We start from the raw sequence: 18,474 nt of genomic DNA, 5'->3' as shown, positions 1-18,474 counted from the left end.
AAAAGTCTCTCCTCCCCCAAAGTCTTGATGGCCTTGGGGGTAATCAGGCTAATTTGGAGAATCAAAAGAACAACACATCCCATTGCCTGTGGCAATGTTAGTAGGAAAAATGTCTAACCCAGGGAAGATGGGCCTGGGGGCAGGGGATCGTGAGAAGGTGGGATTTTGAAGGGTGAAGAGAAGTTACCATACAGAGTGGTTGGGGCACTATCACTCTGTCACTTCAGTACTAAAAAGACAATGAGCCCTTTTCCTCAAAGAGCCCTTAGTCTCTCTTCTGAAAGGGAAAAAGACCAGGAAACACAATACACTGTGATAAATGCTATAATAGGAGTATATCAAGAAGGTCATGAGAACATTTAGGAGGGGCACTAATTAGGATCAAGGAAGTCGGGGAAAGTCCAAACTGAGCAGGAGTCAGGCAAGTGGGAAGGGTGAGCTGAACGTGTGGGCAGATAAAGTGCTGCACGTAACCCCTGGAAAATACACACGTATAAAACTGATTACATACGAGGCCAAAAAGTAAGACTCTAGAAACTGTGTGACCACAATGTAAGTTAGAAATCATTAAGAAAAGGTTAAGTGAAAAAACCCTGTGTGTTTGGAGAACACATATGTATGTGTCCCTGCACACATATAAATGCACATGTGCACACATACACACTTCTAAATAACACATGGACAAAGAATAAATCTTAATGGAAAATTTTAAATGTTAGAAATAAAAAATAAGAAAGTTACTACATATTAAAACCTGTAGTTTCAGGAAAGCAGCTTAAAAAAAGTACTATAAGAAAAAGGAGAAAGGCTAAAATTAATGAATTAAGCATCCTAATTATGAATTTATGAAAACATCAGAAACAACCTAAAGCAAATAAAAGAAATGAAAAGATCAGAAATTAATGAACTATAAAACAAAATAAGGGGTTGAACAAAGCTATCCATTGGTTCTTTGGAAGGATTAATCAACTGAGCAAACCTCTAGCAAAATTAAGAAAGGCATAAATAAATATTACTTCTAAGAAAAAAGTAGACATACTACAGATACAGTAGATATCAAAAACTAAAGTATTATCAACAACTTTATACCAATTAATTTGCAAAAAATGTCAGCAAAAGAGATAAATTTCTCAAAAACGTATGCCTTATCAAAACTCAGGAAGAAATAGAATAACTGAATAATTCAGTAACTATAAAAAAAATTAACGAGCATTTTTCTAAAAACATCTTCCTACAAAGAAGACACAGGCCCACATAGTTTTATATGTGAGTTCAAAAACAGAAAGTCTTATTCAAACTTTTTCAGGAAATAGAAAAAAAGGAACACAACTATTTTCAAGGGTCTAGGACCTAGGATAACTGTGACTCCAACATCCCATGAAGTTTATACAAAGGAAAATTAAAAGCCAATCTAATTCATGGCTATAGATGTAAAAATTTAAAACAAAAGTTTCACAAACTGAATCCAACATTATTCAAAACAAAACAAAACAAAAAAGATTGCACACCATGACTAAGTTGGATTTATTCTAGGAAGGCAAGTTTAATTCAACTTCTTTTTTAAGCCTATTAATATAAATCACCTCATTAGCAGACACAAGATGAAAATCTATAAAGATACAGAAAAACATTATAAAATTCAACAAACATTCATGATAATTACTTTTAGTTAACTGAAAACAGAAGAAAACTTTCTTGGCCCGGTCAACAAAAAAGAAAACAGCAAGTTTGGGAAACTACACATAGTGCAGTCTGGCCTGATAGAAAATTGATGCTCAGAAGATTAAATGACTTGCCTAACATCATGTATCAATTTTAATAGCAGTGCAAAGACTGGACCATATCTTAATCCTCAAATCTTTCCACATTACCAATGTTGGGGCCGGAAAGCAGAATTTTTCACAAAAAAAGAGTATTCAAGATTTACCATTATACAGATCACATTTATTTGATCTCAAATATTGCCACTTTCTGGATTTTTGTAAAAATCTATCCAACTGAGTAAAATGACTTCATCCTTGAAGTTTTTCCCTTTGTTGGACCTTAGCTTCAGCAGCTACCTCCAGCTTGCTTGGTTGCTAAGGGAAAACGATAACATGTGTCTAAACTCCAAACATTCTTCACATATTTCACCATACATTGTTCATACTTCACACTACAATATGTTTAACAATACCAAGAAAGGAGCTGATTTAAACAGCTCATATACTCTCCAGTTTACTTACTTAAATGACACTCTTTTTCTACTTAGATGAAACCCTTGTCTTTATTCGGAAAGAGTCTTATTCTCAATTAGCTTTGTCATTTAGTCAAGAATTGCCTGTAGAAATATCTTTACCTTCTAAGAATTTCTGGACATCTCAGCAACATGCCTGTAGGTATTACTGAACAAGTCAGCTCCTTTTCAAAGATGTAATTTTAATTTCCCATTAAATAATCCTATATTAAGTCTAGAAATGTGTTTGACGTTAACAAATACTTACTAAGCTTCTACTATGTGTTAGATACTATGCTAAGGTGATACCAGGCACTTCACTGTCATGGTACACAAATTAAAATATAACTAATTGTCTCTGTACAAGAATCCTCTGAAGTGGAAGAGAAGCAACACATTCTAATCCTCATTAGCTGGGAAATCGAAACTTTAAATCCACTAGCATTACATTTTAGCAGATTTTGTGCTGATTCTGTTTTTTTAACTTAGTGATTGAGTTTAATTTTAGAGGGCTTGTTGTTCCATTTTATTACAAAATGTGGAATAGGTTAATCCACCCAATTTGGATTCCAGTTCAGTTTTACTATGTGTGCATTTGTTTCCCATTTAAGAAAATCTCTTATCTATGTATCTTGTGCTTTATTTCCATATCAGGAAGACTGTAAATGCTTAAAAGTATTATTTCTTATTTACAACATAGCACCCGAAATAAAATGGATAGAGCAAACTTAATGGAATAGCTTGGTTTACCTTTCACATGTATTCAAAGCACAATTTTCATAATGTATCAAACTTTAAAATTTAAGCTAATATACTAATAATGTTGGCTCCAGAATATTCCTAGGTTGGCACAGAGCAAACCTCAAAAATGAGGGCGTTTATATTTGATTGAACAGATAAAGACTTACGCACAAGTCAACAGCCCTCCATCCACCATTTCCATAAAGACCTGGGGTGATAAGTGCAGTCTGAATACCTAGAGATGGTTCTCAGTGAGTCACTTGGGTTCTGAGGGCCAGGTACTAAGGATCCAGACAAAACATATTCCCCTGCTTTTTTTTTTCTTAATCATTATACTTCTATAGAAACAAAAAAGCAAAATTATATTATAAAAATTCAAATTTGTAAAAAAAAACAAAAAACAAAAAAAATTCAAATTTGTATAGAATCTTTGTTAAGAACTCTGTTTCCACATACTTTCTCTGCAATATAGCATAGAAAGGCATAAGGTAGAGTCTAGGTGAAGTTCATGGGTTAGGTGCCAGACTGCCACCTGGGTTTGAATCCCAACTCTAACACTTCCCAGCTATCTGATTTGAAGTTACTTACACTCTGTGCCTTGGATTCTTTATCTGTAGAACTAGGTTATGGATAGTACCTACCTCACAGGTTGCTGAGGGAATATAAAAGAGGTGACATCTGTAAAGGGCTTAGAACAGTGCTGGGCACATAAGAAGAGTTAAGAAAGTACTAACTATTATTCTAAGGTGGCCAGCCCTAACCAATTCCCAATTCCAATTTTAGAATTAATCAACTTTCCAGGTGAGAAAACAAATTGATATAAATTTCTATGGCTTAAGGCCCTTTGTTTGGTATGAGAGTGCACTTTATTCATACGTCTGACCTTGGATCCCAGCTGCAAAGCTGGTTCCTATGCTATCCTTTTGTGACTTTCCTGCTACGTGGTCTCATTCAAAGGTCTTGTCCCACCTCCACACCCCAGTTAGAAGAAATGAAGAATGGTGGTCCTTGAGGAGAAATGGACCAAAGTGTGGAGCTACCCATTTAGTCTCTCATCCCCCGTCTTCATTTCTCTAACTTGCAGGTGAAGAGGATCTTTCAGAATCAATGCCTCGTGCCTTCTCGCGGTATGGTTCAAAACGTATCAAGAATCTGGGGTATGAGACATGGTTTTCCTCTAGTTTCAGTGAATGAAAATCTTTTCTTAAATTCTGTTTGTTCCTTGAGAATATATTTCAAGCAGTAAATATGTACTCACTATAGTAGTCATCTGCTATTTTTTTCTGTTAAACATGTAGTGTCTATTTCCATTTAGAGAACTACAACATCCCTACTCTTAGCTCAGTTTCCGAGGTTAATCTACCTCCAGACCTGGGTTTCCTAGGCATGACAGGCCACTGAGGGAGAGTGCTCTGAAACTCCCTCCAACCCTAAATAGACAACTGGCCTAAACTTTTCCCCCAAACTGCAGGGAGAAGACAGCATTAGCTGGAAGCACGAAGGCCACTGCTCCATGGCTCTTAGGTGTGCCCCAGATACCCTGAGAGGTGTAGTATGTGGTTTCCACTAAAGCCAGCAGACCTAAATACAACCAAATTTATAAAGAAAGAATGGTGAAATCTTAGCAGAAGTTGATAGAGTTCTAGTTTGTATTGAATAGACTCCAAAGATGGCAAATTTATATCCAGACCACAACCAGTATAAATATTATAAAATGAAAATTGGTTATAAATTTTCTATATTTGGATTTTCAAAATTAGATCCTTTTCTAAAAGACATTTTAGAATACTGCCAATCTTCTTCTGATGTAAAGATTTGTCCTTTATTTTAACTGTAGATCCCACTTGGTTTAAGATAAAAATATTCTTTCCTTTATGATATTAGGATAATAATATTTATTTTGTGAAGTACATTTTAAAAATTGCGAACCTTAGGTTGGGCCCACACCCCCTTATTTTTTATTATTACTGGTCCATGACCTCCAAAAGCTTGACTTTATAAATCTTCTTTCCTAAGATTTTAATTCAAATAATTTACAGAAATCAGCACACAGAAATGTTACAAAAATACAAACGGATTATAGACAAACAACGAATAATGAGACCTTTTTAGAAAAGAGAAACACAATAGGGATAACGGTTTTTATATACTATTTATACATTAATTATAAACAATAGCAGTAAAAGCTTTCCGAACATTGGCAAGAAAAGCCGAAAAATTGTTGGTCTTCCTTACATTTTCTTGAAATTCTGCTAGGCACTCAAGATGAGGAGCACTATCTGACACTAGAAGGGGGGAAAAAAAGAAATTTGAATGAGTTTTTTAATAGAAGAGAAATATTTCTAACTTAGATGCTCTAATCTTATTCAAGTCATTTCAATTGCATTTTATTGAAATGCTTTCAGCATAGAATGATAGATACACTTGATTTTCATATCCTATCTTTCAGGCCTTTCCTTTGTTTAATCTCTAAGTATTCAAATGTTAAGTACCACAATCTTGCTTTAAGTTTAAACAGAAGGTAACCAAGGGATTGAAGAGCTTAGAGATACAGAACAGCATGCCATTTCCCATACATTTTGTTTTAACTATTTAAAATATTTTAACAATTTTTTTTTTGAACTGTTGTCAGTTTTCTCTGCAAAATTTGGCCTCAATTCTAATTTCTGGTCACTGGATCAAAAAAACAACTTTCAGGCTTCCCTGGTGGCGCAGTGGTTGAGAGTCCGCCTGCCAATGCAGGGGACATGGGTTTGTGCCCCGGTCCGGGAAGATCCCACATGCCGCGGAGCGGCTGGGCCCGTGAGCCATGGCTGCTGAGCCTGTGCTTCCGGAGCCTGTGCTCCACAACGGGAGAGGCCACAACAGCGAGAGGCCTGCGTACCGCAAAAAAAAAAAAAAAAAAAAAGAACAACTTTCAATGCCAACCCTTAATAACTTACAGCTGTGGAAAGAAATATCTGAAGTTTTACAAGTGAAATGGGGGTCATTAGAAAATGTGGCTGCTATTCCCAAAGTGGTATTTACATGGCCTAGTAATCAAATGAGACTCAAAAGACAAAGAACAATATGACCCTCGAATGCAGTTGCACCAGCTGGTACACACTGGGAGCAAGTCTCCAGTAAAGGTGGTCAAAGGAAAGGAATGATCCAACTTTCTCTACCGTCAATCTTGTCCTTTGTCCAAGGAGAAGAAATTCAACCATATCAGATTTCCAGCTCTTTGGTAGAGACTGCTTAGGAAACAATGCCCATGACCAAAGCAGAGAAAGAATAGCAAAGAGGGCTTGGTTCAAAATTAATACTGTAGATTCTATTTTAATACATTATCAAATACTGTGACACTACCTAGCAATAGAGGCTATCCAAGTTGGTGAAAACTGAGAAGCTAGGTAGGAGGTTTGGGGGTTTGCTTTTTAAAATTTAGCACCCATTATCAGATTAGAAGATATTTACCTATAGAGTAAAAAATCAAACACTTGTACCTGAACTAGATTCCTAAAATATAAATTTCATTAGAATAGGAATTGAGTCACTAGAGCACATGAGGGAGCCAACTCAGCAGTTGACCTGAGCGTCTGTCTGCTATACATGATTTAGGATGAGAACATAGGTATAAAGAGCTAAGAACCATTTTTCTGAATTCCAGTAAGTTAAGGACTACTTTAAACGGGGCCTTAGAATAATAAAAAGAGATAAATATATTTCCATTCTCTTCTTGTTCACACTATTGCCAAACATATATATTTCCCATGCATCAAAGCCCTTCTGGCCTGCTGCAGAATCAGTAACTAAGCTAAATTATCCTGGATAATATCTATAACAAAACTATACTCATTGCCTTTAGAAGACAATATCCCAAGAAGCAAGACTGGGAAAAAAGCAACAGCTTGTGGGAATGTTACTTGCCTTCACATTACTTTATATTCTCAGTCAAATAACATTCTAGGATGCCAATCTTAAGTACCAGTTAAGAGACAGGAGTACATACCTTCATAGTCCCTTGCTTCATTTAGGCTCAGGGAAAACATAAATGGGCTCTCGGGATGCTTAGGGTCAATATTAGTGAATATAAACTGCAACTTATCACCTGAAAAGGGGGATTAAATTATTTAGTATGAGAATTATTATATTGTGCCAAAGCTCTCAATGGAGATGAGCTTTCTTACCCCCATCTCTGATCAATATCCACATTGCTAAGTACATATATTCACTTAACCAATGTCTCCAAACGTACAAGTTACAAATTAGCTTTGAAATGCACTGTAGTTTAAATATGACCAAAAGCACAAGCAGCAACAACAACAAAAATAGATAAATTGGACTTCATCAAAATTTAAAAAATAAAAACTTTGCCCTTAAAAGGACACTATCAAGAGAGTGAAAATACAACCCATGGAATGGGAGAAAATATCTGCAAATCATAGATCTGATATGGGTTTAATACACCAAATATATGAAAAAAACTCCTACAACTGAACAACAAAAAGAAAAACCCAATTCAAAAATGGACAAAGGGACTTGAATAGGTATTTCTCCATAGAATATATACAAATGGCCAATAAGCACATGAAAAGATACTCCTTACCACTAATCACTGAGAAAATATAAACCAAAACTACAATGAGATACCATTTCACACCTACCAGGATGACTATAATAAAATAAATAAATAACAATGTGGGCAAAGATGTGGAGAAATTGGAGCCCTTGTACATTGCTGGTGGGAATGTAAAATGGTGCAGGTGCTGTAGAAAATACTTTGGCATTTCCTCAAAAAATTTAAACAAAGAATTACATGACCCAGCAATTCCATTCTGCAGTATATACTCAAAAGAACTGAAAATAGAGACTCAAACAGATAACTGCATGCAATGTTCACAGCAGCATTACTCACAGCAGCCAAAAGATGAGAGTAATCCTGTGTCCACCAACAGATGAACACATAAGCAAAATATGGTGTATATATACACGATATTATTCACCCATAAAAAGGAATGATGTTTTGATACTTGCTACAACATAGATGAACCTTGAAAACATTATGCTTAGTGAAATAAGCCAGACACAGAAGGACAAATATTATATGATTCCACTTATATGAAATACCTAGAATACGCAAATTTGTACAGACAGAAAGTAAATCAGACGTTATTAGGGACTGAGGGGAGAGAGGAATGGGAATTATTTAATGGGTACAGAGTTTCTGTTTGTGATGATGAAAAATTCTGGAAACAGATGGTGGTAATGATTGCACAACATTGTGAATGTAATTAATGCCACTGAATTTTACAATAAAATAGAGTTAAAATGGCAAATTCTGTTATATATATGTAACCGCTATAAAAAATTTTTATTGTCATTTAATAATTTGACAATAAATTTAATTTGACTTTTTCTACACAGTTATCCGGACTTAAAGCCTGTTTTTCAAAAGACGTCCAAATGCTTACTAAGGAGTAAATACTCAGTAGAAATTCCAACTGGCAGCCACAAAGTAGAAATTCACATGCATTTCAGTTTTACTCTACAGCAAAAAAATGCTTTTAATTATAAAAAGAAATCTTCAGAAACACTGAAAAAAATTTGTCTTGCATTTAAATTCAAAGTGAAGTAATTATGTCAGTATACCAGATTTTTTAAACTGTTAACAGTAATGGGCGGTATGCATGCCAAAGAAAAGATTTCATAAGATATTCAGTTAAGCAAAATGAAGAGTTTAATTTGTGCTGTCTCTTCTTTAAAACATTATTTCCTGATTTTGAGGACTATGAGAAACTTCTACTTTAAATATAAAAATAATTTTAAAGCTTTACAACTGGTTTTGAAACAAAACACAAAAAAGCACCTCAGGATAACAGTGAATATAAACTTAGAGACCAATGGATCAAAAGTTCAGAGCTGGACCTTATGTTCTCCTCTAAGCAAAGTTTAATATTTTGTATTAAAAACTCATTCCGACAGATAGGAAGAAAAACAAAAACCAAGGCAAATAGATATGTGAATAAAGGGCCCAATCAATCTCAGAAAGAAGTGTAATTAGTAAACAATGGGAAAAAATGGTCACATTTTCATTAATAATTAAAGAAATGCATTAAAAAATAGTTTCTATTATATCTAGTCAACTGCTAAAAAACAAAATAAACAAACCAAAAAACTTTAAAGAAAACTACAATTCTGGGGCTTCCCTGGTGGCGCAGTGGTTGAGAGTCCGCCTGCCGATGCAGGGGACGTGGTTTCGTGCCCCGGTCTGGGAAGATCCCACATGCCGCGGAGCGGCTAGGTTTGTGAGCCATGGCCGCTGAGCCTGCACGTCTGCAGCCTGTGCTCCGCAACGGGAGAGGCCACAGCAGTGAGAGGCCTGCGTACCGCAAAAAAACCCAAAAACAAACAAAAAAAAACACAAACTACAATTCTGGCACAAATACAATGCAATGGGTGCTCTTTACATTGTAGACAGATTGCATAGAAGAGTTAACATAGCAGGCCTGAGACTGCTATCCCCAGAAAAGGCCTGCTTGCAAGGTTGGTCCTTGCCTGGTGTGTCAGAGATCCCCAAGACCACCACAGGTTTGAAAATTCACTAGGAGGACTCATAGGGCTCATCATATGGTTATACTCAGTGCTATGATTACAGTGGAACGATACAGCAAAATCAGCAACAGGAAAAGATACCTGGGGTGAAGTCCATGGAAAACCAGGCACAAGCTTCCAGAGTCTCTAATGAGCTTCACCAGTAGACAACACTTCACATGTACTGTCACAATTCGATGCTGAAGGGATTAAGTACGACCTGTGTGACTCCACTGGGTTAGGACTCTTAAAAACTTGTGTCTGAAAAGCTCCCGTTTTCTCTAGATTTTGCCCCATGTGCCTTTTTTCTTTGGGCTGATTTTGTTTTGCATCCTTTCACCGCAAGAAGTCTGAGCCCTGCTGAGTCCTGTAAACTTTCCAGTGAATTGCCAAAACTGAATGTAATCTTGGGAACTCCCAACACAATAAATATTTCTGTAAATTGGCACATATTTACATAATGGCCACAAAAATATTCATATGCTTTAACTCAGTAATTCATCTCTGGGAATTCCATGGAAATTGTGTCAGAAAAATGGAGAAGTCTACCTATGTTCACTATAGTACTTCTAAAACTGAAAAATGTAAAATCCAAATGTTAACAGAGTAATATGGGTTAAACAATGGATAAAAGATTGAATAAGCTATGCTACACTTATGGAATGAATTATTACACCACCATTTTAAAATTACCATTATGAAGGCTATAGCAATTAGAGAAATACTAATCATACAATGCTAGTAAGAACAAGGAACAAAAATTATTTGCATGTTGGCAATCATGCCTAAAATACATTTATTAAAATACTGGATGATAAACGACCAAGGATGAATAATTACATTAGGGTGATAAAAATTTTGTAATTTTTCCCTACTATCTAAAAAGTTAATAATGTGGCCATTATTTTACTTGAAAATATTTTTAAAATTCTTTTCTACTTAAGACAGACTTTTCTAATATCCTATGTTTTACTTACATTAATATACTTACCATAAATTTTTCGAATTTCTAGTCCAAGTCGATCTGTATACAGGTCTGCAGATTTCTGTAGCCTTTTCAACCTCTCTTCATTAGCTTTGTTAGCAGTGGAAATAGCTATGATTAAAAACACAGACACGGAGTATCGAATATTTTAAATAACATTCAATTAATGTTAATTAATTAAAACAAACTTAAAAACAACTATAAAAATGATACCAGGCAAATGAATCAGCTTACATTTACATTTGTTACAGTTTCTATCTCTACCAATTTGCAAAAAGGGGCTTCTGTTCATTCAAGTTGGAAGGAAAAAATGCATGAGAAAATACATACAGGTAGTATGAGGAATAAGTTTTGTTCTATTTTATTATGAAGTAGCATGAATAAATAGGCCAAGGGCTTGCATGACTAGCACAGAAATAGAAAGACTTCTTGTACACTGTTTTGCTTTTCCTGGTTAGCCAAAGATATATCAATTGCTTCACTGGAAAAATATTCTATTCTTTAAACATAACTACTTCTCACAAGAAGTCAGCCTTATTTCACACTAGTTTAGAATTTTTTTTTTAATGTAGTGCAATATTCCCTACGTAATACTTAGCAGATGAGAAAAATAATGTTGACTGGTACACAAACTCTATAAGAAAAAGCAGTCACAAAACAAACTTTGCTATTTTCAAGAGATTTTAGAATTGATTATTTCGTTTGTGGGCAAATAAGGCTCCTATCCAAAAGAAGCACCCTTTTTAAAAAATGTGAAAGTCTTAGACAAAGAGGCTTTGCAGTGTGAAAAGCATGCTTAATAGTTCCTGACAGAGAATGTATGATCAATAAATTTGTTGCATAAATTACACTATGGTTTCTCCCAGGCAAATCTTATTTAGTGAAACTGTCTCCCACTTTGCTTAATTAAACTCCCATATCAATTTCATTATTCTCTGATTCTATTAGAAATCAAAAGGATGTTTAAGCAAAAGAAGGAAAATGAAATGCACTTAGCAAACTTCACAGACACCTTGCAGAGAGAGGTGAGTGGCTGGCTGTGACCCTGGTGTATGTTAGCCACCTGTGGCGGTGAGCTGGGGAGAAGGCAAGATGTCCACACTGTGAACCATCACCACTTTGAAATTTAGGTTGTTTTAAATACATGTACAACTGGAAACTTACTTTCCCTCTTCCTAGCATATTCTTCCTTAAGATCCTGGATATTTGCAGTCAGTGCGTCCAATTCCTGCTTTTTGTCTTTTACTTCAGCAATCAACTTCAACAAATTCTCTTTCTTTTCTTGAATGAGCTTATTCTGCCTGCAGATCTCTGTAAGAAGCACAAAGTATTAGCTAGAATCTATATGCTTTGCTTGTCAACATGTATCTAAGATAAGAGCAAAATACTGACTTTCATAAAATTAATAATGTTTTAATTGATAAGCATTTCCCAATGATTGTAAAAATTATAAAAGAACAACAAAAGCCTTATCTAGTCTTTCCTGTTTGTCTTTGAAAACAAAAATGAAGAGACAAAAATGCTTATTAAAATGAGAATACTAAATTAAACCACGAAATACAAAATCAGAAGATCATGACCTTTGCAGCTCCCCCCTCCAAATAAATACATGAATAAAACCTACCACCAAAGGCAACCAAACTCTAGAAGATGGCTTTGCAGATGCTTTGAAGAAACAGCTAATTTTAATGTTACATAAATAATTCTGCAATATACTAAAAAGAAGAAACGAGAGAGGAAGAGAGGGAGGTAGGGAGGAAGAACAGACCTACAGCTCAGTTAAACAAAAAAAAAATCGAAAACAAATGTTGGTATACTTAGCAAATTAATATGATAAATGTCGTAAGTCAAGAAGTAGATTGTTCCCCAAACAAATTTATTAAATATTTAAATGTAAAATGAAATCTTATGAAACCTAAAAGGCAGTATCTGTGAATATAAAATTAACTATATGGGGAAAGACTGTTTTACTCAAAGGCAAAAAGAAATCAAAGAGAAAGGCAGGCAAGCAAACAAACTCATATTTGATTCAAATAAGCATAAAAACTCTACTATATGCTAGATACTGTGTTCTTATATTTATATAAATTTACTTAACTTTCACAGTAATACAATTATCATGTACATCTTACTCTTTTTTAAAAGAAAAAGAAAATACTATATATAAAATAGATAACCAACAAGGACCTACTGTATAGCACAGGGAACTCTACTCAATATTTTGTAATAACCTATGAGGGAAAAGAATCCGAAAAAGAATAGATACATACATATATATAACTGAATTGCTTTTCTGTACACCCAAAACTAACACATTGTAAACCAACTATAACTTCGATTAAAAAAAAAAAAAAAAAAAAAAAGAAAAAGAGGGCTTCCCTGGTGGCGCAGTGGTTAAGAATCTGCCTGCCAATGCAGGGTACATGGGTTCGAGCTCTGGTCTGGGAAGATCCCACATGCCACGGAACAACGAAGCCCGTGAGCCACAGCTACTGAGCCTGCGAGTCTGGAGCCTGTGCTCCACAACGGGAGAGGCCATGACAGTGAGAGGCCCGCGCACCGCGATGAAGAGTGGCCCCCACTCGCCGCAACTGGAGAAAGCCCTCGCACAAAAATGAAGACCCAACACAGCCAAAAAATAAATAATAAATAAATTTATAAAAAAAAAAAGAAGGAAAAGACTCAGCAGTTCAATAACTTGCTCACAGCTTTACCTGCTAGAATGCAATGAACAGTAAGACCTGGTTCAAACTCAGGTCTTAATTTCAAAGGTCATGGTTTTTTTTGTTTTTTTTTTTTGCGGTACGCAGGCCTCTCACTGTCGTGGCCTCTCCTGTTGCGGAGCACAGGCTCCAGACGCGCAGGCTCAGCGGCCATGGCTCACGGGCCCAGCCGCTCCGCGGCACGTGGGATCTTCCCGGACCGGGGCACGAACCCGTGTCCCCTGCATCGGCAGGCGGACTCTCAACCACTGCGCCACCAGGGAAGCCCAAAGGTCATGCTTTTGACCATTAAACTATCCTCTCCCAACAAAGGTAATTATTCTTAATCTAAAGAAGACACAAATATAAATTCCTAAGAAAAAGACCAGCAAGGGAATGAACAGAGGAAACACAGAATGCAGATTGTTATCAAATACAAAAGATGATTTAACCTCAGTAATCATAGAAATGCAAATAAAGCAATAACACACTAATCTCCATTTATTATAACGTTTACAAAAATAATAGCTAGTGTTGAGAAGAATGAAAAATACTAGAGTCCATGTAGAAAAAAATATTTTTTTCTGGAAAATATTTTTGACATTGCAAAATAAAAGTCTTAAGGATATTCATGTCCTTTGATCCAGTAATTTCATTTTTACAAAGTTCCTCTAAGAAAACAAGATGTGTGCAAGTATTCATATACAAAAAATTATTTTCAGTGTTATTTATAATATTGAAAAACTGAAAACATTGTATATAACTAATAAGTAAATTATTAAACACAGTATATCAATAAGGTGTAATATATTTTCAAAGAATTCAGTAATGTGGGAAAATCCTGCCATAGTAGATAAAAGAAAAAAAAATGATACAAAGTTATATAGATACCATGAACACAATTATCTTAAAAAAACCTAGATAGCATATGAAAAATAAAACCTACAAAGTCTTCTGTTAAGCGTGGTTCTCAACATTACAGATATTTTTTTATTTTTCTGTATTTTCCAAGAATTAGGACATGATCACGTTATATCAGGTGTAATTTAAAAATAAACATCTTATCAGAATTACCAGAAAGAAAAATGCTACTTTTTAAGGATAATTAAGTAGAACTGTACTGCAAAAGAGATACAGTTTTAAAGTCAAAAGTTCTCAGTTCCCATCTGGCTTCTCAGTTGTTACCCAAGGACCTTGATCAAATCACAACTTTGGGGCCTCTCTTCCTCATTTGTAAAACGAGAATAATAATGGCTGCCCATTTACATACCCTACAGGGTTAGGGTATCCAATGATAATGTGAAAAGTTTTAAACTATTAAGTGGTACATAAATACCATAAATGTGAGTGTTTTTATTCTAACATTTGAACAATCATGTGGATTTGTGCCAATACAAATGTAAGGGCCCTCAGTATTCCATGACTATTATATGTTTATAGTCAGCTCTTTTATTCGCCAGGGCCAATATTTCAAACTTTCACTACTCACCATGGGAACCTGCCCTTACAATTTCCCTTCTATGTGGAAAGGTGAGATGGTACACTGGAAAGAGCACAGACATTTCAGCTGCAATCCTAGACCCTCTATCTACAAAATATATGATCTTAGGCAAGTTCCCTAACCTCAGTGAGCTTTTAAGTTCTTCATCTGCAAAATAAATCTCCTCTGCCCAACACATAATGTACTTCATCGTCTGACCAGCCACTTCTCTGCCACTCCCCATTCACACTGTACTCTAGTCATCCCACAACTCAACAAGCTCTCATGTTTCCATCACATTTCATATGCTCTTCCCTCCTCTAGAATAGGGGCACTGACTCTGATGAACTTCCCCATCCCTCTTCTACGTGACCTTCTCCAGGGCAGTGTGACAGACTGTGCACATTCAAATCATGTTTCTGTTGATTACCAGCTGTCTGACCTTGAGCAACTTACTTAACCTCTCTGTGCCTATTTCCTCATCCATAAGGTAGGATTAAAAACAATAAATATACCTCCAAGGGTTGTTGTGAGGATTCAGTGAATCACTATATGTAAAGAGCTCAGTATAGGGCCTGGCATGTGGTGTATAAGGTAAGGGTTAGCGGCTAAATATTTTGTAATCCTCACTGGAAAATTCAAGCTCTCCAGATTCTATGTCACTAAATTCCCATCCCATCATTATAGCAACTATTACAATGTATTTTAATTGTAGTTTTCCTACCTATGTCTTCCACTAAATTGTGAGCAGTGTATAGATTACATCTTACAAATTGTGGCCTCCTTGGTGCTTGGCAAATAGCAGTTAAATGTTCAACAAATTCATTAAACTTATGTAAATATTTCTGTTCAAGTATAAACTGATTTTTTAAAGAAAAATAATTGATAATGCTTTTAGATTTTAAACTATTTAGAACACATCTTCACACTACAGATAATCATTCAGAGCACACTTTGAGATGAATTGTAGTGAAAATTGATAGTTTCAAACTTAATTTTCTTATCCCTAGGGATTCTACAAACCAAGAGTGTTTAAAGGACCTAAACTCAATATCACTCTTACAAACAAACACACACACACACACACACACACGGTTTTCCTTCCAGCTACTGGTTACAGAGGGAATGAGAAGCAGTAAAAGGGCATGGAAGCTTCAGGGCAGCTTAGAAAATAAACATGGGTAGAAGTCTACCATAACAGCCTACCAGGGTTTCCAAGATCAAATGCCTTCAGGGTCCAGATAATGAGTAAAATAAGTGCCACATGTGTCCCACATAAAGGCACTCTGATTTAATAGTGTTCAAAACATGGTGCAGCTAAATTTAGTATCTCCAGTGGATTTCGGACTGTGGCTACATGTCTGTGATCTGTGTGTGAGAACTCAGTAAAAGCTACCGATCCACTCTGGACAATCTGCAGAGGTGTAGTAAAGAGAAGGCAAGAACAGCGGTAAAAATATGGAAAGAAAAACTGTCAGAGTATTAACCCTACACCCAAAGAGCTGAGGGAACTCCAGCTTTTCAAACCCTAGTCTGTGAAACTCATTTTTAAAAAATTCAGGCATTTACACATCAGTATAGATGAATCTCACAAGCATAATGCTGAGTGAACAAAGGGACAGAATACATACAAAATGATGCCATTTATATAACATTCAAAAACTCAATACTAAATTAAAATATTGACAGATTAGTTCTAGAAGGTGAGAGAAGAGGAAGGTATAACATGGGATGTTCCATTTATTAAGCTGCATTATGGGTACACATATGTTCATTATTTTTATATGTGTATACACTGTATATCTATAAATACATTGTTTTACTTGTATGAGGGATTTCATGAAGATGTTTAATCTAGAAAAAAACCCTCTGTGATCCATTTCTACAGATTGTCACATACGATTTTGATATTCCAGAAACATCTCAACCATTCGTTCTTCTTCCTTTAATTTCACAGACAGCTTTTCTGAAAGAGAAATTGGGAGTTGAAGTTTCAATTCAGCTGAAATTACACTAAAAAACAAACAAAAACAGCATGTTATAAGTTAAACTTAGGTACCTGCAAATGCTTTAATGGAATCCTTGTAGGTATCTCTTAGGCCCACCATCTGACAGGAGGTGTCACTGACAGTGCTTCTGAATTTATTCCAAAATTCATTTATGCTTTTATCAAATAGTGCCAGTTCGTCCTCTACCATTTTGTAAGACAATGCTAGAAAACAAATAGGACACACATTATATTTTTTAAGTTACTGAAACCATATCAGCCACATATTCCAATCAAGTATATTTTGGCAGTTTGATCTTTGCTAGAAAATGGTTAGCAACTTACTTTTTTTTTTTTCCTATTGAAGTACAGTTGATTTACAGTATTGTATTAGTTTCGGGTGTACAGCAAAGAGATTCAGTTATATATATGTATATATCTATATTTTTTCAATTCTATTCCATTATAGTTTATTACAACATATTGAATATAACTCCCTGTGCTATACAGTAAACCTTTGTTGTTTATTTTATATAGGATAATGTGCATCTGTTAATCCCCTACATAACAACTTACTTTTAACTCTAGATATTCCAGGGCAGATCAAGCCTCCTAGCCTTAACTACGGTCAAGGTGCAGCAGGAAATCAGGACACTCTACCTCCCAGGAATTCGTTAGTAGTGTGACCGCACATAACACTTACACACTCTCTGACCTTGGGGAAATGACTCTGCCTCCTTTTTTCACAAGTAAAATTGGTGACTTCTAAGGCCCCTTCCAACTCTGACCTTTCTGATTCCAGCCTGGATTGTCAGGTCCCAAATGACAGGGCCCCCTATCATAGAATAAGATCCCACACATCTACACTCCCTCTTCCTCCCCCACCCCCAGACCGGGAAAGATACCAGTAAAACGGAGACTGGAGGGGAGTTTAGTGGGCTTAGTCCAGGACTAGTACTTGACCTCGACTCTCTGGGCCTCAGTGTCCTCCTCTGTAAAAGGATGTCCTGTAAGACTCCAGGACCCACCAGTTCTCTGTAACGCTAAAACCTTCCCAGTGACATCAAATCTTTCCAGGAAGGTCACAGACATGTCTTGGTGAAACCCCAAAGGCCTCTGCCTCGTCGCTGTCCACCCTGCAACGCCCAGACGCCCAAACAGCAACAAGACGTGCATTTCAGACTCCGCCCCCGAAACACGCATTCCGCCTCCAAACCCACTTTCCCCAATCGCGACAGGCGGGCTTCGGAGCCCAGCTCAATTACCACCTTCTCCGGCAGGCCTGAGCCCGACCACCTGCCCCACAAAGACACGAACCGATACCAACCAACAGCGGGTCTCCAGAATCGGATGCCACAGCCGCGCCAACTTTCCTATTTCAAACCTAGGGCGCCTTCCGCCTCCCGCCTTTGGGCACCCTTTCGCTTTCTGATTGGCTGATAGTATAGGCTCTTCATGAAGGGATTGGTTGAGCTAGCCCTCCGGGATTCTCGCGGGAAAGATGGAGGAAAGGGCATTCTGGGATAGGTAGTTCTTTCTGAGAGCGGCTGGACTCTCCGCTCTCCTTGGGAAAAGTATCAGTAGTTCCTGGAGGACTGGCCTGACGGACCATTCATCCATTTCAAATAAAAGTTTATGCAACAAATATAAATATTGGACTTTAATTGTATTCTGTTGCCAAGTATATAGCCTCTTCTTTGATACTACCCGTAGCTTAAATAAAACTAATAAAACTACGAAAAATACCATTGCATAATGTCTCATGATTTAATAACTCTCCATTGGGAAGTG

At 36.3% G+C, this 18,474-nt stretch overlaps 1 protein-coding gene across 7 annotated transcripts; it reads right to left on the bottom strand.

Annotated features, from left to right (window-relative positions):
* Positions 1 to 1,527: 1,527 nt before the first annotated feature.
* SPC25 (SPC25 component of NDC80 kinetochore complex) lies at positions 1,528 to 18,096 on the bottom strand. 7 transcript variants are annotated; one of them, XM_081241687.1, is made up of 7 exons: positions 17,952 to 17,989; positions 16,756 to 16,908; positions 16,597 to 16,662; positions 11,679 to 11,825; positions 10,521 to 10,625; positions 6,948 to 7,046; positions 1,528 to 5,241 (listed from the first exon to the last, which is right to left on the bottom strand). In XM_081241687.1, exons 2-7 carry the CDS (start codon positions 16,892 to 16,894, stop codon positions 5,117 to 5,119), a joined length of 681 nt encoding a protein of 226 aa, XP_081097813.1. In that variant the 5' UTR covers positions 16,895 to 16,908; positions 17,952 to 17,989; the 3' UTR covers positions 1,528 to 5,116. The 7 variants fall into 7 exon arrangements, with proteins under 7 accessions (XP_081097813.1, XP_081097812.1, XP_081097808.1 ...); XM_081241686.1 differs by lacking the exon at positions 17,952 to 17,989 and adding an exon at positions 17,712 to 17,799; XM_081241682.1 differs by lacking the exon at positions 17,952 to 17,989 and adding an exon at positions 18,011 to 18,096 and having other exon boundaries at positions 5,137 to 5,832.
* Between the last annotated feature and the right edge of the window lie 378 nt (positions 18,097 to 18,474).

The sequence above is a fragment of the Mesoplodon bidens genome, assembly GCF_964165515.1.
Source record: "Mesoplodon bidens genome assembly, chromosome: 8".
In the NCBI taxonomy this organism is placed as follows: Eukaryota; Metazoa; Chordata; class Mammalia; order Artiodactyla; family Ziphiidae; genus Mesoplodon; species Mesoplodon bidens.
Note: the sequence above shows the minus strand (reverse complement) of the source record. Positions and strands in the feature narration are given on the sequence as shown.